This window comes from Talpa occidentalis, unplaced genomic scaffold (assembly GCF_014898055.3).
Source record: "Talpa occidentalis isolate TD23 unplaced genomic scaffold, MPIMG_talOcc4v2.1 talOcc4.12, whole genome shotgun sequence".
NCBI classification, from domain to species: domain Eukaryota; kingdom Metazoa; phylum Chordata; class Mammalia; order Eulipotyphla; family Talpidae; genus Talpa; species Talpa occidentalis.
The window spans coordinates 80,834,185-80,858,224 of record NW_023601212.1 but is presented as its reverse complement, the minus strand read 5'-3'; the positions used below and the strand labels follow the sequence as shown (position 1 = coordinate 80,858,224).

General features: G+C 47.6%; 1 protein-coding gene across 4 annotated transcripts; it reads left to right on the top strand.

Moving 5' to 3' along the window:
- On the top strand, positions 1-22,917 carry AGFG2 (ArfGAP with FG repeats 2). Of its 4 annotated transcripts, XM_037506960.2 has the most exons (13): positions 1-363; positions 9,872-9,965; positions 11,113-11,228; positions 12,497-12,650; positions 12,998-13,163; positions 13,802-13,927; positions 14,592-14,624; positions 19,225-19,345; positions 19,531-19,613; positions 19,795-19,878; positions 20,733-20,861; positions 21,176-21,261; positions 21,597-22,917. In XM_037506960.2, the coding sequence occupies exons 1-13, from the start codon at positions 143-145 to the stop codon at positions 21,651-21,653; spliced, it is 1,470 nt and encodes a 489-aa protein (XP_037362857.1). In that variant the 5' UTR covers positions 1-142; the 3' UTR covers positions 21,654-22,917. The 4 variants fall into 4 exon arrangements, with proteins under 4 accessions (XP_037362857.1, XP_037362858.1, XP_054549621.1 ...); XM_037506961.2 differs by lacking the exon at positions 14,592-14,624 and having other exon boundaries at positions 14-363; XM_054693646.1 differs by lacking the exon at positions 20,733-20,861 and having other exon boundaries at positions 14-363.
- Positions 22,918-24,040: the final 1,123 nt, after the last annotated feature.

Below are 24,040 nucleotides of genomic sequence, written 5' to 3'. Positions count from 1 at the left end.
AGTCTCGCGCAGACGCCCGCAGGCTCGGAGCGACTGTCAGGGCAGCCCGGCGTGCGGAGGCGGCTTGAGGAGGCGGGAAGGCGGCAGTGGTTGAAGGGGCAAGAGCCGAGTTGCGGAGAGAGGCCCGAGAGAGTGGGCAGCCATGGTGATGGCAGCAAAAAAGGGGCCAGGCCCGGGTGGCGGTGGCGCCGCGGGGAAGGCGGACGCGGAGGCGGCCTCGGAGGTGTGGTGTCGCCGGGTGCGAGAGCTGGGCGGCTGCAGCCAGGCCGGGAACCGCCACTGCTTCGAGTGCGCCCAGCGCGGGGTCACCTACGTGGATATCACCGTGGGCAGCTTCGTCTGCACCACCTGCTCCGGCCTCCTGTAAGTGGACCGGCGTGGGGGGAGGACCGGGATGGAGCAGCGGAGTCGGCCTTGGGGACAGCGGGAGAGCGGGGGCGCAGGGAAGGGAGCTGAGGCGGGAGAGGGCGTGGAAGCCAGGGATGCGCGTGGAAGCCAGGGATGCGCTAACTGTGGTGACAGGTTCGTCTGCTGCAGAGGTGTCACGGGGAAAGGAATGGAGACAAGACACGCAGTGTTGGGGTTGGCGTTGCAGGGGAAAGGAAAGACACTGGAGAGGAATGGAGAAACTCCCAAAGGGAGGCCAGGTGAACCTCAACTACAAGTGGGGAGGATTGAAGGGGGGAGAGGGAGTAAGTATTGAAAAGGCCCGAGAATGACCTACACCTTAAAAAGGGAACTTCAGGCAGGTGGAAGGCAAAAAGGAAGGAGAGAGGCAAGCTGGACTCAAGGTGTCCATTTCTTCCTTCTGGCTTGTGCCCCTCATGGAGTGTAAGATGGATGAACCAATTTACAATAGGTAAATTAGCCCAGTTAGACAGCATAGACGTTGTAGCAGGTAAGGAGCTATGTTCAGGTATTAAGGTGCAGATCCTAATCTTGGATCTGATCTGGAATAATACCCAGAGGTAGATTTCAAATCTAAGAGAGAGGAGAGCTGAAGGATTTCCCAGTTACAGAACTTAACTCATTCAAAGATCTGGGGACCTGGTTGAGCCAGTCTTAACTTCAGTGATTTACACCTTTAAGGATCTTGTTGCCATGACTGGATCCTGATAGTATCATCTATCAATTCTTTCTAGATTTGGGGAGGAGGGAGGTTTGTTGTATAATATGCAATGCTACACTTGTGACTAGCTGGGTATTTGGTCCTGCCTGAGCTGATTTCCGGCCACAGGTCTACCCCAAGCTCTGGTTATATAGATTCTTCACTTCCTCCTCTTGAGGGGATTATTTGGTTAGATGCATGGGTATCTATCTGTACGTCTATTTTTTACAAGTTTATTGAGAGATTTATTTGACTTTTTTTAGTATTATTTTAATACATTTGTTTTGTTTTGTTTTTAGCAAGGAGCACTTTCCTTGTTATCCTTTTCTCCTTACACCTTCAGGAGCTGAGGAGGCAGCAGTATTGTTCTTCCATGACAGATGGGAGAACAGAAGCAAAAGAGGTTTAGTAACTTATCTATTGCCATCTGGGGGTTGCTGTTTTCAGCACTTGTTGTTTGATATTAGTTATTATCATGGCAGACCAGAAATGAGGATCCATATCTCCTAAGATACAATCTAGGATTATTTCTCTACTCAATTTTTACCTACGTTACAAACTTCTCTCTATATTCTGATCAACCTCACTTGATAGACTTGACTTCGGTCTAAGAAAGCCATTATGGCTTTTGGGACAATGGTTGAGTACCCAAATAGAAGTGCTTCAAAAGTTGAGGTTGAGACTCAAATGAAGCAAGAAGATAGAGACTTAAGACTGGGGCAAATACTGTGAGGAGAAAAGGAGCAAAGTTTAGGAATATCTCTAGCAGAAAGTAGGAAAAAAGAGAAGCTTACTGAAGATCCTGTTTTAAAAAGGAAAATCTGATAGTAGAAGGAAGGGAGAAATAAAGGGAACAGGGGGATAAAACTGACAATATATCAGAGTGTAGGTCCTAGGAAGAAAATGTGTTTTTAAAAACAGTTAATTTGTTCCCACAGTTAGATGTGGTGACATGAAAGATGGAACACTAAGGAAATGGGAAGTACTGACAACATTATCATTATTTTATAGCTCTTGGTGTAAAGTATCCCATAGGTAATATTTCCCTTCTGTAATGAATATCCTTCAATCAGGACAGAAGGAAGGCCATCGAATCTAGGACATATTAAAAACCTGGTTTCTTTGCTGGAAAAGTTAACTCCTTAGATATCAGTACACAATTTGCAGAACTTTACCACTTTCCCCTTGTGGTCATAATTGTTGATTTCATTAAAGAAAGGTCAAATCCCTGTGACCTGGGTAGACTCTGGGTGGAGGCAACTATGGCCTAAGGATTGTTTAGTTTAATAGAGCAGCACCTGAAGAGGCCTGCCTCTGTCTGTGGTGTATTTTAGTTCCTTAGGAAGTTAAGTTCCCATGGGACCATGGAGGGGGAACCTACCAGCCTTTTTCTTCAGTTTAAAAAGATTCCGGTGGCTCAGTGGTTGAACTGGGTTGCAAGGCTGCCTGCGGCCTCTGCAGCGCCGGTTCGATCCCCGGCCGCTGGGCGAGGGTCCCACATGGTGCGCAGACCTCTCCTGCCACCCGCTGCTCCCCTCAGCAGTGTATTTCGTCAATCTGCCTGCCTGCTCTGTTCCCCACTCTGACTCTGGTGAGTTCTCTCACACTCCCAAGCTTCTGACTGTACCCAGTGCTTGTATAAATAAATAAATAAATCTCTAAAAAATTAAATAAATAAATAAATAAAATAAAAAATAAATGAAAAGATTCTAGAAAGGACATATAAACTTAGTATTTCCCATCCCATAATGGGAACTCACTCAGGATGTGATTCTAGAGATGGTAGACTTCAGAGAACACTTAAGTGGCTGGGAAATCAGAAGCTAGGCTAACCCTGTATTAGCAGCCAATGAGAGTAGCATGAAGCATCAAGAGGCTGAGCCAGTAAATTATGCTGAACTGAAGGCCTGTTGAGATTATAAGGAGAGAAATACCAGAAGAAATTCTACAAAGTTGTAGTTTACCTGAATAACCATCTGCCTAGATTCTGGTGGTATTTCTCACTAGTTCGTTGAAGTTCTCATTTGTCCATTATGCTATTTCTCATTTTTCATTCTAATTAGCATGGATGAGGCAAAGCATATAAAGCTTTTCAAGGGGTCTTAGAGTACTGCCTGTGTCCATTGATGTTCTGTGGGGAGGGCTGGGAGCCAGCAGGTGGGTGGTAGGCAGAATGTGGGAGGTGGGGCTTGGTGCTGGCTGCAGAGTGGGAGGGGGTAAGGGAGAAGCATGGCTCCAGGTGACACACACCAGCTAACATGTTAAATCTACATAGTTGATTGCCAATAGGTTGGGATTTTGTGGTGCTGGGAGGTGCAAATTGTGGTAAGTCAAAGTGATAAAAACCTGTGCATTCATTGGTTCAGTCAGTCAACAAATATTTATTGAGTGATCAAGCCCCAGACACTGTTTTAGGCACTAGAGATATGGTAGTAGACAAAATTGACGAAGTGTTCTTGTAGATTACATCCTAGTGGAGACCATGGAGTATAAATAATTATGTAATTGCATATAGTGATAAGTGCGATGAAGTAAACGAAAGGTCAACATGGGCCGGAGAGTGATGGGAGCTCATAATGAGGTATGATGACATAAGAGCATAAGAGATGTTCTTTGTTAAAAGGAAGAAGTTATTGAAGACAGAAATTACATACTTTGTCAGAGAAAGAGACAGCAGGATTGGTTTATTTTGAGAGTCAGTTTTCTGTTGGGTATGTTACAAATATGTCTGCATCTGATGGAGTGTTTTGGAGGTGGTGAACACAATTACCAGAGTACCCAGCTGTCTCCATTGACTGATGTAGCAAGGTTAACTGTTCCAGCCAAAGTTGAATTTTCTGAGAGCTAAGGGAAAATTCAGATTTTAATATTGGTGAATGGTATGACTGTGCCTTCAACCCTGCACATGTGAGCTCATTCTCACTCTCTCTTTTTTAATGAGAAATATTCTCTCCACTGTAGCAAAACCCCACAGCGTTGGTGTGAGGGCCTGGCAGAGATGCTGCTAGTTTCTGCCATTTCTAAATTTACATACATGCTGCCACAGCCGTAGATCCCAACTGTGACCTAGTTTTAATTCCTTGATTTTCTTCCAATACCTAATTTTCTTAACCTGGATATAGATCCATTTAATTTCCCCAACATATATATATGCTTGTTTGTTTAGTTGTATTTCTAACTCTTCCCCTAGAGGATGAATCTGCCACTTGAAGCTAGTTTGGGATAAAAATTGCCACTAAAAAGGATTTATTTCCAAAGCGTTTCTTAAATGTTCCTTTTGTTTTGGTTTGCCTGGATACCTCAATCAGTAAACCACTTTCTTTGGAAAGAAAGTAGATGTTGAGGGCCTCCCTGGTGGCGCAAGTGGTTAGGCACCACACTATGAAGCAATCCGTGGCCTCTGCAGCGCGAGTTCGATCCCCGGCTGACCAGAGAGAAACCCACATGGCGAAGCAGACCTCTCCTGCCTCACCCGCTGCTCCCCTCAGCACTGTATTTCAGTCAGTCCGCCTATTCTGTTCCCCGCTCTGTCTCTGGTGAATCCTCTCACCCCCTGCATCTCTGGCCTTTACCCTAGCTCTTGTATGCATAAATAAATAAATCTTAAAAAAAAAAAAAAAAAAAGAAAGTAGATGTTGAGTCCTGAGATCTCATTGACATGCAGAGTGGGCCTTACTTTTGATGCCCAGGTATTTTCACCAAAGTATGTTACATGCTTCTCTGACCTGGCTCTTTGGGTCCATCCTTTAATCCATTATCCTTCAGGTCTCGGCAGTGGCTGTCTCTTCTGCTGAGTAACTTCATTCTGATAATGGGACTAAGTCAGGATTAAGGTGGACAGAGCTCTGGGCTAGATGTCAAGGGATGTGCTTGATAGCTCTTATTTGCAACAAGTTCCTCAACCCCTTGTGCCTGAGTTTCCCTAACTGGCTTGCTAGTAGTAGTTCTTTGTTGAAGCCATTTTATCTCCGAAGAAGGAAATGTATGATATGCTGCTCAGTAATCCATAACTTTTCCAGTTATCTCGGTTAGAGAAGTAGACATACACCTTGCCCTGTTACATTTTCATCCTTCCATCACCTCCCATCTCACTGGGCAGAATCTCACCAAATTACAGATTTAGGCATGTACATCATAAGGAGCTGGTGGACAATTTTGAAAAGCCCCTGATGAAGCAATAAATTACCAAAAGGGGGAGGGTGTGAAAAGATTGAGATTGAGTCTGAATAGGAGGGCAGCTGGCAGTATCAGGATTCTATGTGGCTCAGCATTAGAGGATCACTGTTTATCATTGTCACTGAGCAAGAACTACAGGAAATGGGTTGAAGCAGGGGAATTTACTTGGGGAAGAGGCTTCCTGAAATTAGTGAAGTTGGCCCTGGAGCGGAGTAATAGGAAAGCCTTCCTGTTAGGGACGATTAAGAGACCCTAATGGGGACTCTTCTTGGTGATGTTTGCATCCAAGATAAGAACTGAGGCCTGCTCAGAAGCAGAGGAGTCAAATCTCAGGAGTGAAGAAACACAATCTGGGGTGTATGAATTTGAACACAAATATTCAGAGGTAAGGAATTCCCGAGTACAAATTTGGCACAAATGAAAGAACTTGGGTGCTGGGTGGAACTGTTTTTTTCCATTGTTGACCTGGCAGAACCTTCTTTATCTGAGCAGCTGAGCAGGTTTGAAGCTTTTATGAAGCAAGGTAGAGGCAAAATATGGGCCACTTTGAGGGTGACGACCATACCAAAACAAAAGTTGTGGTAGATATTTGTATAAATAGTAATATGCTTAACAACATCAAAGGGAGAGGGGAGAGAGGCAAAGTGAAAAAATTGGATAGACTAGAATCTATTACAAATGCTTCACTTGATGAGTAATTCAGAGGACTTCAAAGAGTGATTCAGAGGATTTAAAATGCTGTTTAGGTGCCTGTGAAAAGGAAACTGAAGTCAAAAAAGACATCATTGCTGGGCTGAAGGTCTGGGTCCTCGTCGTGTATGTGCTTTCAACTGGAAAAAGTTGCCTTATTCTGGGCAAATAAATGTACTCTCTATTTCCCCAGGACCTCTTGGTTCAAAATAACAGAGTGGATTTACTGTAATAACTAAAGGGCAGTGTCTCCTTCTAGCTCTCACTTCCCTTGGGGGAGAACCTGAGAGTTATGTCGGGGAAACTAGGTATAAGTTGCAGAGCTAGGTCTGTTTAATTCCTAGCCAGTGACTCACATCTGTCCCATTGTGTGACCCTGTAGGCGCCCAACAAAAACGATCACTCCTAAACCATTTGATTTCAGCTATGAGGAGGAGAGGGGCTCTTGTTTCTAAAGTGCTTCTCCCATCCAGCAGTGTCCTCTGTGATTCAAGAAACAAATGCTCTGACTCATAGGCCATGTAACTAGGCCTCTTCCTAGGCTGCAGATTGTTGCCTTGTAGAGAATTCTCCCTGCCCCCAAACTGTGGCTCTGGTTATACAAAATCCACTCTACAGACATCAAGGTCAGAGCAGTGCTTTTTGTACTGTGCTATGGAAACATCCTGTTCTATAAGATTCATTTGGCCCTAAGCAGTTGAATCACTTCTTATTTTCTTTGCCTTCATCCTATCTCCCCTGCCCTTCCTACTCCCCACGCCCAAAAAAAAAAAAAAAAAAAAAAAAAAAAACCCTCCACTCCAGGCTCAGTCATAGGAAGTTCTGTTGTTGTCAGCATCCCCTCTAGATTGATGCCTGGTCTCCCCACCCCCACCCCACTAGGAAACAAACCTCCCTGTTTATACTTTACTAACAGTTCCTGGTTGTCCTTTCAGGAAATGTCAACGACCTTTTGGTGATTGGCGTAGAATTGCTATTCCAGGGTAAACATAATACCTTTTACCTTCTGGTGACCATTTCTCTTCCTTCCCCAACTTCAGGATCCTGGTCCCACATTCTTCCAGATCCATCTGTGTGTGTCTAAGTGCAACCTTGCTGTGTTAAGAAATACTCACATCCATACTCCTTGGGTCCTTCTTGTAAGCAAGTGCCTGGTAATAGAAGACTAGAACCTACCTACCACAGTGCCTTGTGGGCAAAGTAAATATTTGTTAGTGGGAGGTTACAAGAGGACCAGGATCATACAAATCTTTCTGAGGTCTGCTTTGGCTAGACTTCAGAAAGGCCTGGCATTCCGAGAGGAAAGGTACCTTGTGGTTAAGGTGAAAAAGGGCCAGGGAAGGATTGTAAAAGCAGTCTGTCATCCATCAAAGAGGCTTTTTAAAAGAGAAAACGGGGATATCTCTGAAATGTGATCAGAAGAGGGTCTTCAGTGCGGGTGAAGTTTAAGAGTTACTCTTTGACATTTAGCAACAAAGCCTTACTTTTGGTTTTCCCTGCACTTGTTTTCCTTAGGGCATCAGTCCTCTTTGGTATAACTTGGCTTTTAAAGGGGTACTTTAAGATCCATTACTTCAAAGTCTAGCAGTGGAATTGCTGAAAATGTCCTCAATTATAGCCTCCAGGGTCTTGTCCTTTGTTAAAATCCCATAATCGGTAATTTGTCATCCAGAAGAGCAGCTGTCCTCTTTGTTCACTGTGTACTGTACCATTTGTCCCCTTCCTGCACCCCCACTTGCACTAACATGTACCAGACTTCACAGGGGTACTTTTATTCTCTGTAGGCCCCTGTCAGTGTGTGTTTCCCCCACCTTTCTCTAGAATCTCCATTTGGTGAATTTTGTTATCTCTTCCTTCTCCCTTATCTTCCCTAATGATGTCAGCCAGGATCCTCTACTAGTTACTTCTATTTTCACATCTTGATTTGTCCATTTTTTCCAGGGGAGTAAGAGTGTGAAGAAGCCTCCTCAAGTGAAACTGGTTTTCCTGCCTGAGTGCTCTTTCACCCTGGCCCCATGGTCTAGTGTATTTGTGTTGATTTGGACAGTTTTGTTTTAATCTAAGAAGGGTAGTAGATCCAAACCAGAGTCAAACTGAAGGTCTAAGAAAGGAGAATCTATGAATACCTTCCTGGCTTAGCCTCAAATTTCCCCTGGCAAGAACACCCCAGAGGGCAGTAGACTTGCAACAGGGTGGTCCCCAGGAAAGGGGGAGGTTCCCTGCCCCACCCAAGGGAGGGTGGAGCTGAGCAGGAAGAGAAGCTGCAGAAGAGACTGAGGAAGGAAGCAGGATGGAGCCAGGAGACCTGGAAGAGGCGCATGGAGCCTAGAGACATGTGAAGAAACTGCGCTTGTCTTTTGGTCGTGGACTGGGTGACACAGATGTGGGTGAGACCCGTGGGGAGGTGACCATGGCAGCTTTTATCTTGATGTTGATTTTGCTCTTTTCCTTCCGGGCTTGTCTGGTTGTTTGTGACCCTTTTCTGTGGGTCCCCACTGGAAGATGTTTTAGACTTGTGGCAGGCTTTGGGGCCTTGCTCTGGGCCGACCCCATATGGATGGAGTTTTACCCACGAGGGGATGGGTAACTTTGGGTGCTTCATTTAGAAACTAGACTCTTTGCCTTACCTGTATTGTTTCCTAGTTTTTATTAAAGATCCTTCCCATTAAAGTGTCATATGTTTTGTGTTGATGCGGCGGATGGCAGAACCCATGTAGAATAGGCAGATTTGCAGGGTTTGGGCTGACCCTCTCCCTGTCCTATAACAGACTGGGGGCACAGAAGTCTTCTTCTCTGTTGTAATCTCTGCAGGGCTCCTGTGGGCAGAACTGGACTCCCTGGGAGTCAGCAGAACTCACAAAGTTGACTCAAAAGCATCGCAACAGGATATATGTTCCTGGCTTGTGCCACTCTTATACCTCGTGGTTGTACTTGCCTTTCTCCTACTTTGTTGAAAGAGCTAGGAATAGGCCTCCCTGGTGGCGCAGGGGATTGGGCACAGCACTGTGAAGCTGTCTGCAGCCTCTGCAGCATGAGTTCGATCCCTGGCCGGCCAGAGAGCGACCCACATGGCGCAGCAGACCTCTCCTGCCTCGCCTGATGCTCCCCTCAGCAGTGTATTTCAGTCAGTCTGCCTGTTCTGTTCCCCACTCTGTCTCTGGTGAATCCTCTCACCCCCTGCATCTCTGACCTGTACGCCAGCTCTTGTATGCATAAATAAATAGATCTTAAAAAAAAAAAAAGAAAGAAAGAAAGAGCTAGGAATAAAAAAGTCAGAGGTATTTCTTTTCTTAAAGGTCTCTCCTTGAAAGAGAGGGACTCTCCATCCCTACCATCATGCCAACCTTCCCAGTGGACAAGAAGAGGGGCAGCTTGCCTAGGGACCCTGGTTTTTTGTCTCCAGATCTTATCTTTGCCAGTCTTGTCAGGAATAGTCACAGGCATTCATTTTGGCCTTCCCTCAGGCTTGAAGGATTTATGTCTTTGTGGGCCCTGGGACCTTGAGGACGTGCTGTAGGTGTTAAGCAAGGACACGGGGGAAATGGACGTCATTGCCACTCTGAGTTCCAGAAATGTCCCCTCAGCCTGCAGGCTGCCCACCAAAACTGTTGGGATCTGAACCAGAGTAAGAGGAAGCTTCTGGATGGGCAGCCTCTGCCTTTCTCTCCACAATGACTGGAATCACAATATGTTCCTGGCTCTGTGGTCCCTGTCTCTTTAGAAGCCTCCAAAATATTCTTGTTTACCTTCTTTCCTTGAATTAGGAAGCAGCTTCAGGCAGAAGGTTCTATCTGAACTTAATTTATATCTTGTTTTATCCTTCCTCCCTCCCTTTCCCATAAATAGACCTGCAGTGCTAACCATGTTATACTTTTTCTTTCCATTTCTCTCCCACAGGAGAGGCCTGAACCCTCCTCATCGAGTCAAGTCCATCTCCATGACAACTTTCACTGAGCCTGAAGTAGTATTCCTGCAGTCCCGTGGAAATGAGGTGCACTAACACTGACAGAATGGCTGTGTGCTGCAGTGGCCCTATCTGCCAGCAGAGCTTTGTCTCAAAATGATAGAAATTCCTTACAGTTTTCTCTTTTGGTCAAGTTCCTCCTTTTTTTAGTACTAAGCTTTTTTTTGTCTTGTGTTTATTTGTATATTTACAGAATCTTTAATTATGCAGGCACACCTTGGAGATACTGCAGCTTCTGTTCCACATCACCTCTTTAAAGCAAATGCCATTAATAAGGCGAGTCACATGAATGTCTTTGGTTTCCCAGTATATGTAAAATTATGTTCCCACTATACTGTAGTCTGTTAAGTGTGCAGTAGCATTGCATCTAAAACAACAGTGAGCAGCCCTTAATTAAATGTGACACAGAGACACAAAGTGAGCTCGTGCTGATGGAAGAATGGCGCCAGCAGGCTTGCTCAATGCAGGCTTGCCACAACCTTCAATTTGTAAAAACTGCAGTGTCTGCAAGGCACAGTAAGCAAAGTGCAATAAAACAAGGTATGCCTGTATCAGTGGTGTTTGTCTAAGCCCCTTGTTGGAGGAATCTGGAAAAGAGCAAAATCTCTTGTCAAGCAACCTCTGGACATGCAAGCAGGGAAAGGGGGAGGGGCCCACACTGATGTGCATTCGGAGTGGACTGGACTGGCCCCTCTGAGTAAGATGTCCTGGAGTCAGCTCTGCTGACTTGAGACTCAGCAAAGTGAGGTGTAAGTCCATGTCATTTTTGTGAATGTGAGTTAAACCCCTTCCCCAGCTAAATCAACTGGTGGGAAAATGCCATCCTTGGTGTAAGCAGTACCCCTAGTTTGTGGGTGATTTGGCTTACTTGGAGGGTGTCCTTGAAACCACAGCCCTGAAAATTGTCCCTAACCCCACCTCCATTCAAATTTAGTCTCTCATAATTCTCAGCGCATTCTGTTTTCTCTAGTCGATGTGTCAATAATACGTGGTATAAATTTATTTTTATTTCTCTAAGGCATGGCCTCCCCCATTAGATGATCAACTTCATCAGGTCTGATTTGTAGGAATACTCAGATGCTCATAACTGGATCCATGCTCAAATACTTGTTGATGAATAAATTAGAAGTGGTATCATTCCCAGTTCATGCTTTCTACCCAATTCCTCCTCTAGGTTTGCAGGAAGATTTGGTTGGGTCTTTTTGATGCTCGGACCTCTTTAATACCAGATTCCAGGGATCCTCAGAAGGTGAAAGAGTTCCTCCAGGAAAAATATGAGAAGAAGAGATGGTAAGGAGAAGGAAAGAGAATACTATAGAGACGTGTCCAAATACTTTCATCTGACAGACCAGTTTCTACAGTTGAATTTGGGCTTCTCTTAAAGGCTAGACTTTTTTGAATTTGTTCCACTCAGGTTCAGTTAGGGCCAAATTGTGACTTCCAATAATAAACAGGAAAGGACAACTTTTCCCCAATCACTAACCTTGCAGATTTGATGTCCCCTTTTTTGGGGAGAGAGAAGATTGATTGGAGAAGGGAGCCAGGCCTGTGAGAGTGGGGTTAGTTTTTATACCTCAGCTGATCTTATATATAGGGGAGGTGGCTGGAAGCATATGTCCTCTAACTTCATGCAGGTAACCCATCATTTCATTTGCGGTTTGTATGTATTCTATTTTCCTGATAAGGACAACGGCATCTCTATTCTCCCTTGTTTTTTCTCTCTCCAGGTGTCACTTTCTAGCTTCTGATCTCTGGGGTGTTTGTGACAGGGAAGTGGGGGGTTGGGGATAGGGGAGGGGTGTAACCATAGGGTGGAGAGAGAATGTACAGAGCAAGGAGTATGGGCAAACAGCATTTTGGAGTCCCTCCTGGGGGTGTCCTTAGGTAAAGAAGATACTTCCAGAGGAGAGGCCACACACCCAGAAGTGGAAGAGGGGACCTTGAATAGGAAGTTGGAAAAATAGGATTGCCTGTTCATCAGCTTAATTTCAGGTGTTATTATTTGAAACTCAGGTTGTTTGAGGTGTCAGATAGAGGAGGGGAAAGGAGGCATAGGCCAGAGCAAACTAAACACTCCTCCAGAAAAAAATGATCATCTGACAGTAAAGTGGAAACTCAGATGGGCAGAACCTTGCTGAGTTGTTAAATTCTCTATTTATTTATTATTTTTTTAAGATTTTATTTATTTATTTTTGTGTAGAAGAACTCTAGGGTATAGGCCAGAGGTGCAGAAGGTGAGAGGATTCACTAGAGACAGAATGGAGAGCAGAACAGGCAGATCTACTGAAATACACTGCTGAGCAGAGCAGTGGTTGAGACAGGAGAGTTATGCTGGGCCATGGGGGTCAGCTCCCTGGATGGGGATTGAACTCAAGCCCTCCTGGTGATAGTGCTGTTACTTAATCCTTAGGCCACCAGGGAGGCCCCCACTCTCTTTAGTTTAAAAGAGAGAATCAGTAGAGAAAAATGAGAAAGGCGTTTGACTGTTTCCCCAAGCATCTAATCTAAGCATGGTTGCTTTACCCCTCGCCTTTCAGCCTAACTATTCTTTCTCCAAGGTATGTCCCCCCAGACCAAGTCAAGGGGCCCACTTATACCAAAGGCAGTGCCTCCACTCCTATCCAGGGCTCCATCCCAGATGGGAAGCCCCTGCGGACACTTCTGGGTGATCCTGTGCCATCTCTCTCAGCTGCCGCCTCCACCTCTAGCCAGGTAACACTCAGATATGCCCTTCAAGATTATTTTGGGATTAGGAGAAAGGGATGTCTGTGGAAGATGAGGCTAGAGCTCCAGGAGACTGTTGGGCTATATCCCTGAGTATCTCAGGGCTGCCCTGACTAATATTCTCTAAAATGTGTAGTTTGGGACCTGGTCTACCGAGAAGACACAGGAGTTGAGTTTGAGAGGGGTCCAGGCATCTGCCCAGGAACCCTCTGCATTGAGGGCAGTTTCACATTCTTTCCTCTTGCCATTGCCTATGTGGGGGAAGTCTGAGGAGCCACACAGGGGCCTGGGTTGTGTCTGGGCTTCTAAGTGCTGTTTGTGATTCCTTCTCCAAGCCTCTCAGTCAGTCTCAGGCACGGACATCCCAGCCCCGGAGCTCTCAGCCACCTGCCCACACCTCAGTCAAGAAAGCCAGCACAGACCTGCTGGCTGACATCGGTGGAGACCCCTTTGCTGCTCCCCAGGTGGCACCAACTTTTGCTGCATTCCCAGCCTTTGGGGGTAAGTGGGGCTGGGGATGAGAACCTTCCTGCAGCTGATATACCCAAGGAATTCACTCCCTTGGGGTGACCAAGCTTTACTTGGTTCTAGCTCTTTGTGAACAAAGGTGATGGTAATTTTGGAGTGTGGAGGCTGGGGCAGGGGTGGGGGCGGGGGTGGAGTCAAATAAGTACAGCAGGGGTTATGTTTAGGAGTTTTGGTCACGAAGTACTACAGTGGGGGCTTCCAGCACTCCCAGGAAATAGCTATTATAATTCTTTCTCTTTATGGAAAATGGGGATGGGGGTTTTATGTGTTCCATTTCCCCTCCCCCGTACCCAAAGATCAGCAGTAGTCAGTAAAGAGATGAGTGAGTGTTATCTGGTTTCCCTTTCTCTTTCAAGCTTCCTCCCTCCCACACACTTTTTTTTTTTTTTTTTGCAAACTGAACCCTTCAAAAATGTTAATGCCTCATGGAGTAAGGAATAAAAGATGACATCCCCTTTCCCTTGGCTCTCTGCCCCAGACCCTTTCCCTCTGAAAAGGACTCTGGAAAGGCAGGTGTCCCATGGAGTGGCCTTGGCCTTTAGAATTCATAGATATTGTAGAATATGTATACATTTCGTACATGGCTCCTTTGTATTCCTTCCCTCCCTTAGGCCAGACACCTTCCCATGGGGGCTTCGCCAACTTTGATGCCTTTGGCAGTAGCCCCAGCTCTTCTGCGTTTGGAAGCATTCCTCCAGCTGGCCAAGCCCCGTTCCAGGCCCAGCCAACACCCCCAGGTAAACTCTGCCCCAGCAGTGTCCCTTCTCTTTTCCAGTCGCTTCCAGTTGTCCACACCACACATCAACCTTCACTCACATTTCCATGTGTAGAGGGACAAAAGACAAGGAAGAGCTCCAGGAAGGGATAAGAGAGTCCAACGAGATTCTTGTCAGGAGGCGGGGGCTCTACTGTTTTGCTTTCTCGTGTAAGGACAATGGTGAAAATTACCACAGCAGTTGTGCAGGTCGTGTGCTAGATTTCTGACTGGGAAGTATGGAGACCTGAATCCTAGAAAAGTTGAGAATGAACATGATCTCCTCCCTAGGTTGCTCTGATGTTGTGTGTTATATACTGCCCAAAGAGGTCAAGGACTGGATCATAGTTGAAGGTAGTTTCCAGAGTCTTCACCCATCCGTCTCAGAGCAAAGCCTGTGAACTGTTGTGTTGTTTGAGTGAAAGGGAGTCTGAAGGCTGCCTGAGAGCCGGGTTCCTGCCTAGTTTAAGTTTTCCCCCAGTTTTCAGAGCCTTTGGGCTGCCCCCTTCCTATGGACATTCTGGACACCACGGAGGGCAGCTGGAGCACTGTAAGACCAGATATCTGGGGAAAGCCAGTGACTTACACTCTTTCTTTCTCCCTCCCAACCCGCCCACCCTCTCCCTTCTGAACCCCATCACTGCCAGCCAGTCGGATGCTAACTGGAAGTTACAGCTTCGGTAAGTTCTTTTCTACCCACACCTTACCCATGGTAGGGGCCTATCTCAGATCCTTTGATCAGTTTTGAGGTCCAGAAGTAATCCCTCAAATTTGTCCATTCCCCTGATGAAGCAGTTAAGCAGTTTGCCTAGTCATGCAGCCGACAGAGTGGCAGAGCAGGCCCAGAGCCCAGATTTCTTAACTCCCGCTCTGCCCACAGCCTTTCCACTGTGCTGCTGCGAACTGGTTGGTTGCTTTCATTTTTATTTTATTTTTTTGTTGTGATAAGAGACATTTTATATTGATAAAAGTTAAAATTCACCAAGTGGGCCTCCCCGGTGGCGCAGCGGTTGAGCGCTGGGTTGCGAAGCTGCCCGCAGCCTCTGCAGCACCGGTTCAATCCCCGGCTGTTCCCTGGCCATCGGAGGAGGGTCCCACATGGCGCGCAGACCTCTCCTGCCGCCCGCTGCTCCCCTCAGCAGTATGTACTTCGGTCCCTCTGCCTGCTCTGCTCCCCACTCTGGCTCTGGTGAATTCTCTCACCCTCCCGTGCTTCTGACTAAACCCAGTGCTTGTATAAATAAATAAATAAATCTTTAAAAAAAAAATTTCACAAAGTTCTCATATTGTGAACTTAAAGTAATTGACAGGCTAACCTTGATTCATAAAGCAAAAACCACTAGGCACAATGAAAAGCTAATAATCTGACAGAGTGGGAGACACCAGTAGACCTGTCACAAGATTGATAAACTAGACAAGTAAGGGAGAAAGCAGAACACTTGTGTAACAGTTTAACAAGTTTGATCTATAAATATAAGTAGAACTTTGTCACCAAAAGACGGAATATATATTATTTTTCAAACATAGAATCCTTTTATAATTTGACCATTTACTGGGAAACAAAAATCTCCATAAATTCTGACAAATAAAAATTACTTAGGTGGTATTCTGTATGATAAAAGATGTTCTGGACACAGCTTTGGCGTGAGGCAGATCAGGAAAAAACACAACATGGAAAACAGACAAAAAGTTAATAGCCATCATGTGTTTTTATATAAACCCCTGCTAACAAGAAAGACTAGAGTTATGAACAAGGGATACAAACAAATAATTCCCAATTTTTTGTGTGAATCTGAAAATGTCTTCAAACTAATTAGGGAAAATACAGTTTAGGATAATATTTTTGCACATCATATAGACAAAAAGGTGAAGACTGATAACGGCCGGTATTGCATGGAGACATGGGCCCTTTTGTGCACTAAGGGTAGGAATGTAAATTGGCACAGAAATAGTCAATTTAGCAAGAGGCAGTGTTCCCTGGGCTGGGATTACTGAACAAAACAGCCTATACACGGTTGCTATAATCTTTCAGAAATATATTCCTAGCACAAATGATTGCTTTAAATAGAGACCTTGAAGGGCCAACTTTTAAAACAGAGAAGGAAGGACCTGGAGCCATCCCAGTCTGAGCCTGGGATGAACCTTTTGTCCAGCGTCTGGACAAAAAGCAAACGGTCTGCAGCCAGAGCCGGCCAGCATTTGTGAGGCTCTGGCCAGTTCTTGCAGAATCCACCTACTATCTCCACGAAGAAGGAAAAAACTCCACTTTGTGGTTGAGGAAACTGCCTCAACGTGACCAGTTACTTGACCCAAATTGAACAGCTGACAAATAGCAGGTCCCATTCACTTTCCACCACACCATGGTCACCAGGTTGTTTCTATGAGAGTGCCATAAAGAACTTGGGTGTGATGTAGGGAGCTTTTAGGGAGAGGTGGCTGTCTCTTCTGACAAGTCTGGTTGCATTTTTATATTTCTCAGGGGGGTTATGGAGAGGGGAGTTTCCTCTGAGACTGCTATAAGGCATGTTCACAATGCCAGCTGCATGGAGCAAGGCTCTGGAAGTATACTGGAAGCAAACAGAAGGGCAGGTGTTCCTAAGGACTGCCTCCTTGCCAAGGCTGTGCCCTCTGTGCAGGGTGCCTACCCGCCTGGGCAAGGGCCTGCTCTGCCCTCTAGTGTTCATAAGGAGACATGGCACTGCCTGCAGCTAGCAGGACAGCTCCCTGCCAACCTGGGAGGATTGAGGACGTGGGCCTCATTGAGGGATGCTCCCTGACTGAAGGCCCCAGCAGGGCTGAAGAGTCTGACCTAAGTGAGGACAGGGAGCTGCATTCTCCTGGAAATTCCACAGACCCCAGTCAATCAGGCCAAGGAAGGGCCTGATGGAAGACCAGATGTGCAGGGTGGGATTACAGCCTCTCTCTGTTCCTCTAGCAAACCCAGCAGTTAGGGGAGGAGAGTGGCCTAGGAGAGCACTGTCTTCAGTGCTAGTACTCCGCAGCTGCCAACCTTTGCAACCTCAAAGCTGGCAGCTACTGGGTACCGGTCTTCCCTGTGGCATCTCAGCTTCTCCAAGTTAGAGCCACTCACCACCAGTCATGCTCAGTGCCTACCAGTGGAAGACACCCTTTCACAAGGGTTTAGAGCACAGAGATTCCGGTTACAGTTCTGGGGCATTCAGAAAAAAAGCCCAAATCTTTACCGACAAGAAACAGGCAGAGGTTCAAGGGTGTCAGGGAGCAACATGGATTTGAAAATCAGTCTTCTTTGCTTCCTGTCTTTTCCTTTCCCTTGTTCTTCCCCTTGTCTCTGCGAATAAAAGTGAAGATTCCCCTTCATCCTTTCCCATTTCTGCAGGGTCTTGTGCCATCAATTTCTTACTGGATTTCACCTCTACTTTCTCCATTTCTGCTGACATATTTCCTTTTTCCACAAATATGCTTAAAGTTGCCCATCCCAGCAAATGTGTTCACGGTCTCAGGCATGGTCTCTCTTGTCTTACCTGCTGTCCATACCTGTGCCTCTGGAAGAGGAGTCCGATGGCCTTCTTACTCATTTTTTTAATTGTCCTGTTTTTCTTTTTTTACACATTTTATGTCGTAATATACATACTGTTCCACACCTTTTTTTTTTTTTTAACTTAACAGTACTGTTAGCTCTTATCAGTACAGTAAAACCTTCCTCATTCTTTATAGCCACACAGTAGTCCACGGTATGTATATACCATGATTTATTTAATCCATCCCTTACTGATGAACATTTTTTGCTATTAAACAGTCTTACAGTGAATAACCCTGTATGTGTCATGTTTTGCACATTTGCAAGCTACATGTGTAAGAAAATTACTAGCAATGGAATTGGTCTAGTGGGGACACAGTTGATCTGGAAATAAAAATATCTCACTACAAGTATGACAAATGCTGTGAAGGAAGAGAACAAGGTGCTAGGAGAGGAAAAGGAGGATCTAATTCACATTTGTGGGGTAGTGAACTCTCATGCAGAGACATGGTTCTGTTGAGCGTAAAGGAAAGTAGGAGTTAGCAGGCCTGGGTGTGGGGAGGGCAGCTCTCCTTCAAGGCAGAGGTGGGGCTTGTGGAAAGGCCACCCCCAGGATCCAGGGGAGGGGCTGTTAGGATTTCAGCCAGCTGTCACGTGTTTCCTTTGAGACCTTGTTTTGCTTCACTGACCCTGGAAATATTTTCTTTTCCCTGAACCATTAAACATCACATTTGTGTCACCAAAAGACAACTTTCAAAACATTCTCACTTATCTCAGAGAGTCTTTACAACCAAAAAAAGTGGGCCCAGGAGCCAGAGATAGTAGCAAGTGGTAGCACCCTCACCACAACGCAGTCCTGGCTACCTGTACAGGTGTTTACCCAGCAGTCAGTCCTTGACCGTGGGCATGTGTCCAGCACTGCAAAGTGGGTTTCCCTTCAGTGATAATGAATCTTCCAGCACTCATAAAAGTGAAGCCTTCTCCCTCTGTAGCTTCATTTTATCCTCACAACTGCCCAGAGTGACTGACAGGGCCCAGCGTGATGTGACTTAGACATACAGACAGAATTTTTCTTAATAAAATGATAGGGCCCCAGGCCTCCTCTCAGGAGACATGACTGCATGCTCCTTGAGCAGTTTTGTAAGGCTCCCCTTGCCTCCTGTACATGTTTTTAGGTGTGAAGATCAGGTAGGACGGGAGAACCTTGCAGTCGACCTGGCACTGTCACATATGCCCACCCTGATCTAAGCCCACAGCATGGAGGTGGCCTCCCAGGAGGAGGCCCCCCTGTGGGGGGTGGAGGGGAACTGTGCTGATGGTGGGATTTATGCTCTTCACATCCCTTGCCATGTCCACATTCCATGAATCTCCAGGGTATCTTGGGGCCTTTCTGCCCTTCCCCATACCTCCCCCACCCCCTTTTCCTGCCCCTTCATGTGACCGATCCATAAATGGAAATGCTGATTTGAGAAAAGGACAGACTCCTCTCTCTTGAGGAAAAAAATGGGACATGTATGCCAAACTAGAACAGGAGAAGTGGTGTGACCCAAGGAAGCTCAGCCTTCCTCAGCAGTGGGGACTTTGAGCGTCTGGAGGATTGGGGCAGGCTGGCTTGTCACACTGCCCTGACTTCGTAGGAGGCGAATGGTCCAGGAAAGGTGGACTGGCTCACAGCATCCCACGGGCACCTCATGCATCACTCCACCCCACTGAACCTCACCTCCATCTCCTGCCCCTTCCCCAGTCTCACCGGTACTCCCTGTCTTCCTGTGATTACCCAGGGAGCAGCCAGGTGACTCCATTTGGTGCCTCTCCTCTTGCACCTGCCAGTCAGCCAAACAGCCTTGCAGATATGGGCAGCCTCCTGGGACCTGGGGCATCAACTGGAGGGATCCCTAGCAGGTAGGTCCGGATTTCGGGGGATTTGCAGGGCAGGAGAGCTGGCCAAGAAACCCTGGCCTGCCTTTTCCCAGCCCCTCAGCTCCTCCTGTCTGGCAGTACAGGGCCTGCCACCTCCTGGCCCCCTGCCCGGCTTGTCTCCCTGCTCCGGGGCGATGGGCATGCTGACTTCTCTCCCCATATCGCAGCATCTTCGGGATGACCAGCCAGGTCCCCATGCTCCAGTCTGCTGCTACTGGTGGAGGCAGCAACACAGGGCTTGCCTTTGGAGGTGAGTCTTGTTTATGAGACCCAGGAAGGGGATCCAAAGCAAAGAGGAAATTGGGGACTGAGGACAGGGAGGGGAGTGGAGAGAGCAGATTTAGAGAAATGTTTAGTTGCCATAAACTAAACAGTAAGCAAATGGAAAAATATAACTCTCCCCCACTGCTATTCCATTCCACCCTGAGCAGCCTTCACCAACCCGTTCACCGCGCCTGCAGCTCACCCGCAACTGCCTTCCACCAACCCCTTTCAGACCAATGGTTTGGCCACAGGTAAGCTTCCCAGACTACACCCCGGCCCAGACTCTCCCGTCCTCCCTCCTCTCACACCCTCAGGGGAAGCAGCAGGCAGCTTCAGCTGGCTTGGGGTCCTTCCAAAACTAGTCTGCCCCTGCCCTTCAGCAGCGGCCAGGCCAGACCCACTGTAATTTCCAGGCCGCCTAGTGGGCAAAAAAGGGAGAAGCACCCCAAGTCACAGAATCACAATTTTAGAATAGAGACAGACTCTCCCTACCTAGCCAGTCCTGAAGGTTGCTTTTGTGTTGACTGATAATGGCAGCGATTTCCCCAGCGCTCAACAGGTCCCTCGTTCCCTTCTGTGGCCCAAGCTGAGTCTCCCGAAACCTCGACCCCTTAGCCCGAGGCCTATGTTCTCTGACCTTCCCTCCCAAGCCTCTGCTTTCTCTCTATAAACTCATGTCCCACCTCCTTTTTTGTTGTTGTTCGAAAAACCCTTGAGGTCAGAAAGGGAGAAGAATGATAGCTTCCAGGGCTGATCTCCTTGCAGGCCAGTGCTGACTGCTTTACTGTCTGTGGCTTAATTCTCACAGTAGCCCTGGGAGGTGAGAGGACTGAGGGACCTAAAGCTAATTATTTGCTTTCTTTTGTGCAGTTTAATAGAAAGAGAAGGCTGACCCCATCCTCTGCCCTGCCCTTGCCATACCACTGTGGGCAGGTTTGGGGGGTTGATGGAAGCTGAAGAGTTCTGTGGCTCATTTAGGGGACTTTTGCTGGGTGCTTCTGGTTAGGGAAAAACTGCACCCTGTTTCCCTATCTTGAAGGGATTTAGGAATAACCTTTCTTCGCTTGCCTCCCAGAACTTTCCTGAGCCCCATGTCCCTCCACAGGGCCTGGTTTTGGGATGAGCAGTGCTGGGCCTGGCTTCCCCCAGACAGTGCCACCCCCCGGGGCATTTGCCAGCACTTTCCCGCAACCGCTGTTCCCCCCACAGACTTCCATGACTCTGCAGCAGAATGGTAAGGGACTCTGCCAGCAACCTCCTTACTTGCCCCCACTCCCACCCCAGGGAGTTTGGCATATACCCACAGGAGTACTGGGGAGCCAGCCATCCAAGCTAGTTCCCTTTCGGCCCAATAGGGGGAAACCAAGAAAGCACAGACCTGCCTGTGTCCTCAGATGCTAATCCTTCCCTTCTTCCTGGATTGAGGAAGGCCACTCTCTGCCATCTTGGGATTTGCCTGCCCTGCAGGGAGGCGGGCAGAGCTGAGCAACACCAGCCAAGGGGCAGGCTCCTGTCAGCTGACATCTGCTTTTGCTTTTTGCTCCCCAGGCTCTTCCTTCAATGACTTAGGATCAGCTAAGCTGGGTCAGAGGCCACTGAGCCAGCCGGTTGGGATCTCCACCAACCCCTTCATGGTGAGCACCAGGGGCCAGTGGCCAGGGGCATGGACCTCCTCCGTGGGTTGGGACATAAAATTCCAGGAAAAAGGCCCATGTAAGATCAAACTTCCACCCCTTCCTTGTGACATTCTGCCTTGTCTGCCAGGGATAAGTGGGTTAGTTCTTGCATCTCTGATCTTGGGCCTTGCCAATCCCACTGTCCCCCAAGCCTTCTACTCCCCCTTAGCCTCGTCACTTCCATCTTCCCCAGCACACTCATTTTGGGAGCATAAGGAATTTTGAGCTGCATTTTTTCAATGGCCCCCAGCCTTTCGCCCCTAATCTAACAACTTATTTTTGTTTCTTTGCAGACTGGACCCTCATCAAGCCCATTTGCTTCCAAGCCTCCTACCAACCCCTTCTTGTAGCACTGTGTCCTGGGGGGCCTCTTCCCTGCTCTCTGGGGCCCCTCTACCCCCTGGAGCTCTGGCGACCACTTGCCTGTGGCATTTCTGTGGATCTGAGACCAGAATGGGCTTTATTTTGCAGGGAGGGATCTTGGGGATGGTGAGGTGCTAATGCTTTGCTTGGGGCTTGCAGATAAAAGGGCAGCTTTGTGGGTCCGCTACCCCCCAAGGCTCCCTCTCTTCTTCCCTCCAGCCCCCACCCAGGCAGAAGTCCCAGGAGAAGGCAGGACCTGGCTAGACAAGCAATGGTGTTTTAATTCTCACATTATGATGACATAGTCCTCTTCCTCTCCTGGGTGGAGGAAGCTGTGTATACAGGTTGACCTGAGCTGCCCTGTGGGAACAGCTCTTCCCATGCCCAGCTTCCCAGCCCTGTTCACCTCGGGCAGAAGTGCAGTGCGAAAAGTAGGGTAAAGGTGAAGATGAGACGTGTTAGCGAGAGACAATGATCAGACAGGCCAGAGGCCCTTGGTGCCCTGGCTCAAGCTGGGCACCCTTGCTCCCCACCCTCACCAAGCAAGGAGGCTTCCACAGTTTTGCTTCCCAGCTCCCTCCTTCATCCTGGGCCCTCAGGATGGATCGTTACCTGCATACTTTCACACACCCAACTCCCATCAAGCACTTTAGTTAGCTGTGGTGTCATGTTTGGATACCAGTGTTTTATATTTATACATAGAGAGTTTTCTAATATAGCCTATTATATATATATATATATACACACACACATACACACACACACACTCACATACATAGAGATATATTACTCAGCCGCCATTCTTTCCAGACAGCTCTTTTACATGGGGAGCCGGATGAATCCCCATCTGTGCCTCGACCAGCAAAGCCGAGCTCCAGGGGGTGGGGGAGGGCAGCACATATCCTGTGCAGCCACATGTCCCCAGCACCCCAGAGCCCAGGCTTTTCCAGGGAAAGGTTTTGTGCAATTGGCTGTTTTTTTTTTTTCTTTTTTTCCACGTGCCTCCGCTGCCCCTGAATCTCTGCACCAAAGCTGTTGCTGGCAATGTTGGAAAAGAACTGCATTTGAAAGAAAAAGAAAATGGCTCTCCTGGTTTTGCTTTGGGCCAGCTTGGGGGGCCTCCTGTCACGCCACATGACTGATCCTGGGTGGCCTGAGCCCAGATGATGCCTCCTCCTTTGGCCAAACACAGAACTCACTGCCAGAAGGCCAGTCCCTGTGTGAACTGGAGTCATGCATTATCATGGCAGAAGTTAGGGGCCCGGGGTGGGGGGGGGGTGCGGGGAGCATTCCCACCAGGTAGTGGGTGGAAGTGCCAGCATAGAGGGAAATGGAGTAGATCACCCCCCAGTCTGGTACAATCTCAGCCCGTCAGTCCAAGTCCCCACCTGAGGATGTTGTGTCAACAGCAGTGCTGTCTGGGTTGTTTGTGTGGTGACAAGACAGCTGGCTTGGGCTAAACATTTTGCCCAACTGAGAGGCCCAGGATTCAGCCTCCCTCTTGCACTGTTGCCCAGAAACTCCTGGCCCTTTAGCTATTCATTCTTGGGATTTCTCTGGGTCATTCCACCTAATGAGAATGGGGACTGTGTTGTGACTTTTATTTACTTTGAGGATTTTTCTGGAAATAACCTCCAGCTGCTGCTATTTGTCCAGCCAGGTGTGGTCTCCCCACCTTTTCCAAGGCTCAGTACCTGGCCTGTCTTATGTCTGTGTTCCTGTATTCCCAGCTTCTGCCCTCTTTCTGTCTCCTTGAAGGATCTCCCAGGGTGGACTACCCTCCTTTCCCCCCTGAATTTGTCATGTTCTTTGTTCCCTTGTCTTTTCCACCCTTGATGATCTCTGTCCTATTTCTGTTTCCCATTTTCTGCTTAGAGCCAGGAAGGGGAGGGAAGCTGCAATATGGAGTGTAGTAGGGGGAGGAGCTTTTTTTTTTTTCCCCAGCAACCCCCCACCCCTCCCTTCCTAACTAAAAATGCTGAGACTTAAAGGACCCAAAGTTGTGTCCTCTTACTCTGTTTTGCTCACACCCCTGGGCCCAGATCCTCCCTGCAGAACTGCCTCCCAGTCACTCTATCCCACATGGACTCCAGCCAGCTCACTGGCCAGGGCTGGATGACCCCAGCTGGGTCAGCCTCAGATCTCAGGACAGAAAAATCAAGAGTTCCCTGGGCATAGGCCTAGTCTAGGACTGCAGCTGCCTCTCTTGGCAAGGAACAGCCACAGAGCCGCCGCCATCAGGCCTCCTCTCTCCAGGCCAGTGGCAAAGAATGGAAAAATCCCTGGCCTGACAGAAAATGTCTAAATGACTTGGTTCCTCCTGCCCCACCCTGCCTGGTCGTTGCAAATCTCAACCCCACTGCAAGCACTCTAG